The sequence below is a fragment of the Papaver somniferum genome, unplaced genomic scaffold (genome assembly GCF_003573695.1).
Source record: "Papaver somniferum cultivar HN1 unplaced genomic scaffold, ASM357369v1 unplaced-scaffold_118, whole genome shotgun sequence".
In the NCBI taxonomy this organism is placed as follows: domain Eukaryota; kingdom Viridiplantae; phylum Streptophyta; class Magnoliopsida; order Ranunculales; family Papaveraceae; genus Papaver; species Papaver somniferum.
Genome location: NW_020620825.1, coordinates 12,774,775 through 12,783,127, shown reverse-complemented (window position 1 = coordinate 12,783,127; position 8,353 = coordinate 12,774,775). Strand labels below are relative to the sequence as shown.

General features: G+C 38.5%; 2 protein-coding genes across 2 annotated transcripts; both read left to right on the top strand.

The window, feature by feature from the left end:
- Positions 1-472: 472 nt before the first annotated feature.
- On the top strand, positions 473-4,045 carry LOC113330445. The gene is made up of 2 exons (XM_026577255.1): positions 473-3,317; positions 3,423-4,045. The coding sequence occupies exons 1-2, from the start codon at positions 2,088-2,090 to the stop codon at positions 3,747-3,749; spliced, it is 1,557 nt and encodes a 518-aa protein (XP_026433040.1). The 5' UTR covers positions 473-2,087; the 3' UTR covers positions 3,750-4,045.
- Positions 4,046-4,109: 64 nt separating this feature from the next.
- On the top strand, positions 4,110-6,317 carry LOC113330502. Its single transcript, XM_026577305.1, has 4 exons — positions 4,110-4,412; positions 4,478-4,771; positions 4,942-5,422; positions 5,485-6,317. Exons 1-4 carry the CDS (start codon positions 4,110-4,112, stop codon positions 6,315-6,317), a joined length of 1,911 nt encoding a protein of 636 aa, XP_026433090.1.
- Positions 6,318-8,353: the final 2,036 nt, after the last annotated feature.

Below are 8,353 nucleotides of genomic sequence, written 5' to 3'. Positions count from 1 at the left end.
TTCTACTTGCGTTTTTTTTTGGAGATAGCCGCAACTAGGGTTTGCTTTCATATTTATTTTTCATCTTCTTTATTTCAATTATTATTGATGATGAACTCCATTATTATGAGTAACTAAAACTATATTTGACTAAGAGTGATTACAAAGCCCGAAATATGAACTCATGATTGATATGCAATAGCTCGTTTTCTCGCAAGTTTAGTTTTTGTTTGATTTCTACCATGCTAATAATGCTTATGGATTGTTCCTTAATTGTTTATGTTCGAAATTAAATAGTTATGTCACAATCTTATTGTTAGTTTAGATTTTCTTCGACCCATAATTGTCTAGAGAATTAAACACAAGTAGCAGTATGTGGGTATTGATGATGGGACTTTGTTAAGTACCCATATGCAGAAATTGACACTAGTAGGTGATTCATGCTTTTGAGTTCATCACTAGGAGCAACCTTATCTCACAAAGCTTAGAGCATTTGTTTAAGTCACACTTAGAGAGCGTACTTCTAGGAAACTTGGCAAGTAGAATCCGATAGTCGAGCGCTTCCGTATCCGGTGAGCTTAGGAGATAATAACGGGATAGTTGAGCGTACTAATTATCCTAAGGTTGTTAGTAACGAGATAATGTGAAGAACGTAGTTATATATCGATTTGGTTTATATTTCGTGGTCTAGAATGAATTCTTAATCAGTTTCATCTCATATTTGAATACAACTTTGTGATTTTTCAGAATTTTACAACATACTCATCTTTGCTAAGAGTAATTCTATAACAACTTTTGCTTAATACACCTCCTTGGGACGAATATGCTTTCATTATATTACTTGCTAGTGTAAAGAGAAGCAGAAAATATTATTTGCGAGTTGACACCTCGTCAAAATTGGCGTTGCTGCCGGGGAGGCAGTGGCAAGTTTAGTTGTTATTTTTATTCTTAGTTGTTACTTTTGCTTTTATTTTCGATTTTCATTTACTCATTAAATCTTTGAAAGTCTGTTTTTTCAGGTACCATTTCTTTGGCGAATGCGTGGAGAGGGCAGACCAAGTCTTATTGGTATACGTTTTCGTTCGGGCACTTTACTAAAAGACTTCATTCGAGCAGTGAATACTCCACTTCCTCCTAGTTCTACACCAAGTGAATTCTCGGACTCAGACAGAGAGGAAGACAACACAATGGGAGGTCGACCACCTGCTCCAAGAACACTCAAGGAGCTCACTTCTCCAAATATTGACCAGTAGCCTTTATGTATTCAGTTGAATGGAACCATTGAGTTGAAGCCGCAATTGATTCACTTGCTGCCCAAATTCAGAGGTTTATCGGAAGAGGATCCTAATCATCACTTGCAACAATTCCATCATGTTGTGACTAGTTTGAAGCAAACAACTGCAGATGTCGATATGGCTATGATGACATCTTTTCCTTTCTCCCTTAATGCTGCAGGAGAGTGGTTCTTTTGCTTACCCTCTGGAAGTATAACCACATGGAATGGAATGAAGAAGTTGTTCCTTGAGAAGTATTTTACAGTATCAAAAGCAGCAGTGATTCGCAAAGAGATTTGTGGTATTAGGCAAGTATCAGAAGAGGCTCTCTATGAGTATTTGGAGCGCTACAAGAAGTTTTTATCTAGTTGTCCATACCACCAAATCAGTGATCAACTTGTGATTCAATAATATTTCTATGAGGGGTTGCTCTCTAATGATAGAAATTTGATTGATGCCGCAAGTGGTGGTGGACTCACAAACAAAACCATTGTTGAAGCTACAAGCTTGTTAGAAAACATAACTCAACAATTCTACACTCGAGGTGAACCAGTGGTAAGACAAGTGAATGAAGTTGGTGATTCTTCACATATGGAACATAGAATGGGTAACATGGAGAGGATCATGCAACAAATAGCAGCTGCTATCATACCATCATCACACACCGAAGATGTTGAGCAAGCAAGTGCTATGTACCAAAATCAACAAAGGCCGAGGTATGATCCGTACTCCACCACATAAAATCCAGGTTGGCGAGATCATCCGAATTTCAGTTACGCCAACAAGCAAGCTGCAGAAAATCCTACTTTCAATCAATAAGGAGGGTACCAATTCATGCAAAGACCACAACAAGAAACTCAATGTACAATTGTGGATGATAAGTTTACTCTTATGATGCAAAGTATGCAAGAGATTTCAAAGACAATGCAAGGGTTCAATCAATTCCAGCAGAAATCCGAGATGGCTATGAGAGATGTGCAAAACCAAGTTAGTCAATTGGCTAATGATATGAATCAATTCAAGGCACAAGGATCTGGAAAACTTCCTTCACAACCACTGCATCATAAAGAGAGTGCCAATGCTATTGAGCTGCGAAGTGGGAAGCAACTAGAGAAACCGGCAACATCACCGGTGTCCAATGAACCTGATTTGGAGAAAGAAGAGGGTGAAACAGCCCCTAAAAAGGCTGACCCGGTAACAAATTCTAATTCTAAAACTCGTGTTTCTACTTATGCTACTCCTCCGTATTTTCCTAGCAGGTTTGCAAAGTCGAACAAGGAGACATTGTACCAAGAGATTTGGGAGATCTTTAAGAAGATTGAAGTGAACATTCCACTCATTGAGGCGATAAAGCAGGTTCCTCGATATGCAAAGTTCTTGGAGGAATTGTGCACTAACAAGCACAAATTGACCGGTAATGAGGTATTGAGTGTGGGGGAGAATGCTTCGACATATCTTCAAAAGAAACTCCCACCTAAGTTGAAAGATCCCGGTAGTTTCACCATACCATGTACTATTGGTAAAATCAGGTTTGAACGTGCTTTGTTAGATTTAGGAGCATCCATTAATGTTATACCTGCCTCCATCTATGAATCATTGGATCTTGGTCCTCTTAAAGATACCGGTATTGTTATACAACTTGTTGATAGGTCTAATACTCACCCCAAAGGGGTTATTGAAGATGTTTTGGTGCAGATTAATCAGCTCATTTTTCCGGTGGATTTCTATGTTCTTGACATGATGGATGAAGATTCACCATCGTCTACTCCCTTGCTGTTGGGTAGACCTTTCATGCGAGCCGCAAGAACAAAGATAGATGTTTTCAAAGGCGCCTTAACTATGGAATTTGATGATGAGATCATAAGTTTCAATATATTTGAGGCTATGAGATATCCTAGTGATGTGCATTCATGTTTTTCTATTGATATTATTGATTCTCTAGCTCAACAGATTTTTAAATTGAACAGTGATGATGCTTTAGAAAACACCATAGTGGAAGGTTTAGGTTATGGAAAATACAAAGACCTTGAAAGTGAATTGTCTCTTTGTGATGAGCATAAAGAGGTTGTTTTATCTCTTAACTCATTACAAGAAGTTCCACAAAAGTATAATGCGTCTTATGTTTCTTTGCCGCTTATTAATGGAAAACTTTTACCATCGATTGTGCAGGCACCTATTCTTGAGTTGAAACCTCTTCCGGATCACCTCAAATACGTATATTTGGGTGATAAGGAAGAGTTGTCGGTGATCATTGCCAAAGACCTTACCAAGGTGCAAGAGGAGAAACTTGTTCGAGTGCTCAGAGAGTACAAGTCTGCCATTGGGTGGACCATTTCCGATATCAATGGAATTATCCCTTCCACATGTATGCACCAAATACTTCTTGAGGAGGGGAAAAAACCAACAAGAGAAGCTCAACGTCGCTTGAACCCTCCAATGATGGAAGTAGTTCCTGAAGTTGTTGGATATCGGGGTTATATATCCCATATCCGATAGCAAATAGGTGATCCCGGTTCAAGTCGTTCCAAAGAAGTCTGGTATCACCGTGGTAAAAAACGAAGATAATGACTTGGTTCCAACTAGAATCCAGACCGGTTGGAGAGTTTGCATTGACTATCGAAAGCTCAACTCTACCACCCGAAAGGACCATTTTCCCTTACCATTCATTGATCAAATGCTTGAAGATTGGTTGGACACTCTCACTATTGCTTTCTTGAAGGTTTTTCAGGTTATAACCAGATTGTAATAGCTCCGAAAGATCAATAAAAGACGACGTTTACCTGTCCTTTTGGCACTTTTGCGTATAGTCGTATGCCATTTGGCTTGTGCAATGCTTTAGTCACTTTTCAACGTTGTATGGTAAGTATATTCTCAGATTATGTGGAAAGCATCATAGAAGTGTTTATGGATGATTTTAGCGTGTATGGTGATTCTTTTGACAAGTTCTTAGATAACCTTGCACTTATTCTTAAACGATGCGTAGAAACTAATCTTGTGCTTAATTGGGAAAAGTGTCATTTTATGGTTAATCATGGGATTGTACTAGGCCATGTTATATCCTCTAACGGGTTAGAAGTGGACAAGGCTAAGATAGATTTGATTCGTAACTTACAATACCCCACAACTGTAGGGAGGTTCGCTCTTTTCTTGGTCATGCAGGTTTTTATAGGAGATTCATCAAGGATTTCTCCAAGATTGCAATGCCCCTGTGTAGACTTTTGCAGAAAGATGTGGCCTTTGATTATGACAAAGTATGCAAGGAATCTTTTGACACCTTAAAAGAGTTGTTGACTACCGCACCAATTATCAAACCACCGGACTGGAGCAATCCATTTGAGTTGATGTGCGATGCAAGTGATTATGCCGTTGGATCCGTGTTGGGACAGCGAGATGGTAAAGTTCCATATGCCATTTATTATGCTTCCAAAACTCTCAATGGAGCACAAATCAACTACCCCACTACTGAAAAGGAGCTCCTGGCCATAGTATTTTCACTAGAGAAGTTTAGGTCTTACTTGGTGGGTACAAAGGTGGTGGTTTTATCCGACCATGCTGCACTTCGATACTTTCTCACAAAGAAGGATGCTAAGCCAAGGCTCATAAGATGGATTCTTCTTCTTCAAGAGTTCAACTTGCAAATCAAGGACAAGAAAGGCAGTGAGAATACCGTAGCGGATCATCTAAGCAGATTGGTGTGTCTGAAGAAGCGATTCCTTTGCATGATAGTTTCCCGGATGAGCAACTCTTTGCGGTTATTGGCACAACTCCATGGTACGCTGATATTGTTAACTTCTTGGTGACGGGACAAGTACCTAGTTCCATGTCTACGTTTCAGAAACACAAGCTCAAGAAGATTGCTAAGCAATATATATGGGATGAACCTTATTTGTGGAAGCATTGCTCCGATCAAATGATCCGCAGGTGTGTACTCGAATCCGAGTTCCAATCAATTCTGAGTTTTTGTCACTCATATGCTTGTGGTGGCCATTTCGGAGATAAGAGGACAGCTCTCAAGGTTCTCGGAAGTGGTTTTTACTGGCCTATATTGTTTAAGGATGTATATTTGTTTTGCAAGGCTTGTGATAGGTGTCAAAGTACAGGCAACCTAGGTGCTAGAAACCAAATTTGGCAACCACCAATTCTCGCTGTTGAGATTTTTGATGTTTGGGGTATCGATTTTATGGGGCCTTTTGTGATTCCAATGGGAAATTTTATATACTTCTTGATGTAGATTATGTTTATAAGTGGGTGGAAGCTAAAGCCACCCCTACAAATGATTCTCAAATTGTTTGTGAGTTTGTGAAGGAACATATCTTTTCTAGATTTGGTACACCTCGAGTGGTGATTAGTGATGGAGGTTCGCACTTCAAGAGATCCTTTCACGCTCTTCTAAAGAAGTATAATATTTCTCATAAAGTTGGCACACCGTATCATCCACAAACGAGCGGTCAAGCTGAAATTTCCAACCAGGAGATTAGGTCCATCCTAGAGAAGACGGTGAACGTTACAAGGAAGGATTGGATTTATAGACTCAATGACGCTTTGTGGGCGTATAGGACATCTTACAAGACACCCATCGGTATGTCTCCTTTTAGGCTTGTCTATGGTAAACCTTGCCATATTCCTGTCGAACTTGAACACAAAGCTTATTGGGCTATCAAGGTATGTAATATGGAATTAGATGTAGCTGGTGAACATAGGAAACTTCAACTCAATGAGTTAGAAGATATACGTAATGATGCATATGAAATTTCACGCGTTTACAAAGAAAAGACCAAAGCTTTCCATGATAAAATGATTTCCCAAAAGAGTTTCGAAGTAGGGCATAAAGTTCTTTTATTTCATTCTCGTCTTAAATTGTTTCCCGGTAAACTTAGGTCCAGATTGGTTGGACCATTTGTTGTTACTAATGTGTTTGTGCATGGTGCAGTTGAAACTATTAATCCCAAAACAGGGCTGGTTTCCAAGGTCAACGACCATCGTTTGAAATCATATTATGAGCAATTTGTGACGGAGAATCAGGATATGGTCACATTGAGTGATCCACTCCCTCTGGAAGAATAATTGGAGCTGAAAGTCGGGCTGACGACTTTAAACCAAGCGCTAAGTTGGAGGCAACCCACCGGTTTTGTATCTTTATATTTTTATTTTTAAGCATTTTATCTTTATTTTCTTGTTTTGCATATCATTTGCGGAATTTCCCACCTTAAACTTTACTTTGAATGACTAAATTTTACATCGAGGACAATGCAAAATTTAAGTGTGGGAGAGAATTTATATGTTTTTAGAGTTTGTTGCCTTTAGTTAAAAAAAAATTATAGAAAAATAGAAAAAAGAAAAAAAATTGCTTTATAAACTCTGAAATCTAGAAACTTGTGCCTTTAGGATAACACTACCAATATAAGTGTATGGAACCATCTTGGTTACAGGAGTTGAGGAACCCATTAACTAAAAGGATGGACAGAGCTCATGTGTTAGAAATAATATGATAGTTGTTACCATATCTCGGAATGTCACCATATCACCTTCTGTTTTTATTTTTGCAATGTTTTCTTGTTTCTCTAAGTGATTTGGTGGGTCACTAACATCGAATTGTTATTACTGCTAGGATGAAATAGAGTGATTGAGTTACTAAAAAAAAAAGAGAACATGCCAATTAGACCAACCGGAGTATATACAAAAAAAAACACACTTGGATAGCAATATGTGTGTGTTCTCCCTGTCTCCGTCGCCTAAACAAGCGTGGAACGCAAGATTCAAGGGAATTACCATGTAATCTGCCGACAAGAAGCATGCACTTGGATCCAAAAGATCTAATCATGTTGTCAAAAAAAAAAAAGTGAAAAAGAATATTATTATTCAATAAAATCGACTACTGATTCCCTTGTATATGCCAGTTGAGTTGATCCAGAATTAAGATTGTCGACTGTTGGTTCCCTTGTATATGTCAGCTGAGTTGATATTAGAATTCAAACAAGTATCTCAATCGATTAGGTCATAGGTTCATCTTGGCGGTGACGTTCAGACAGATATGGGAAACACCGTTCACTTTAATCAACATTCACAAACATCTATCTCTGTATCCATCTTCTTAATCTTTTCATGTGGGATTGTGGTTAGTTAGATTCCGAGTATTGTGGTTTGTTCGACTTTCTGAGTAGAGCTTTGTTTACTTTATATGAATTGGATTTGCATCAAGGTACCTCCTCCTGTAATCATTTTGGGTTCGTTCATAGACTCTTCGCAAGTAGTTGGAATTTGGAGTAAAAGGTTTTGTAGGCACACCTCTTGTAAACCTTCACGAGACTAAAACTCGTCCACTAGGGACACCTAGGGGTTCAAAGTCTTGTAATACGTGCTAAGTGTGACCGTAGCCTCGACGACACGGAGTTGTATGTATGTTTTAATATTATTTTGTTTGATTTGCTCGAGGACTAGCAAAGTCTAAGTGTGGAGGAATTTGATAGGTGTCTAAAACACCTTAATATTTATCTGTTGTTTATGCTTTCTTTGCTAGTTTTCTTATAAAATATGTATCTTATGTTTGCTTTTGAGTGTTTAGATACTTTGGAGTCCTTTGGAACAAAAGAAAAAGAAACGCTGCTTAAAAGGCAAAAAGATGCAAATGGCGTTTGAGGCAAAATTATTTCTCATTATTTGCTTTTATTTCTTCATCTCTATCTGAAAAGCATGTCGGCTTTAGTGATACAAATTTTCTGTTTGAAAAGTACGACAACTTTAGTGATGAAGAGACATTGAAGGAAGAAGTGAATTTGAGAAGTAAGAAACGAATGTTGTTGATGGAAGAATTCGAGGAAGAAGAAGGCGTTCATTTGGAGTGAAAAGGAGCAAAAAGATCGAGTCGCAGGCGTAGAATGAGTTGTCAGTTCCTCGCAACTGACAGTTGAGCAAAGAAGCAAAATAGGCAGTCAGTTTGCTGAAACTGACAAGCCAAATATCACTGTGTGGCCCTCATCAGAACCGGGTGCCTGTATCAATTTATGTTCCCACACATAATCCAAAAATCAGAGAAGAAACTATTTCTTCTTATCACCAGTCTTTATCCCTCTTCTTCTATCTGAAACCAAGAGATAGAGGCG

Coding starts and splice junctions, on each gene's coding strand:
- LOC113330445 (XM_026577255.1), top strand. CDS start 2,088: ATGCAAAGACCACAACAAGAAACTCAATGTACAATTGTGGATGATAAG. Junction 3,318..3,422: donor TTTGTGATGAGCATAAAGAG/GTTGTTTTATCT, acceptor TCGATTGTGCAG/GCACCTATTCTTGAGTTGAA.
- LOC113330502 (XM_026577305.1), top strand. CDS start 4,110: ATGGTAAGTATATTCTCAGATTATGTGGAAAGCATCATAGAAGTGTTT. Junction 4,413..4,477: donor CTCTTTTCTTGGTCATGCAG/GTTTTTATAGGA, acceptor AGACTTTTGCAG/AAAGATGTGGCCTTTGATTA. Junction 5,423..5,484: donor TGAGATTTTTGATGTTTGGG/GTATCGATTTTA, acceptor TTCTTGATGTAG/ATTATGTTTATAAGTGGGTG.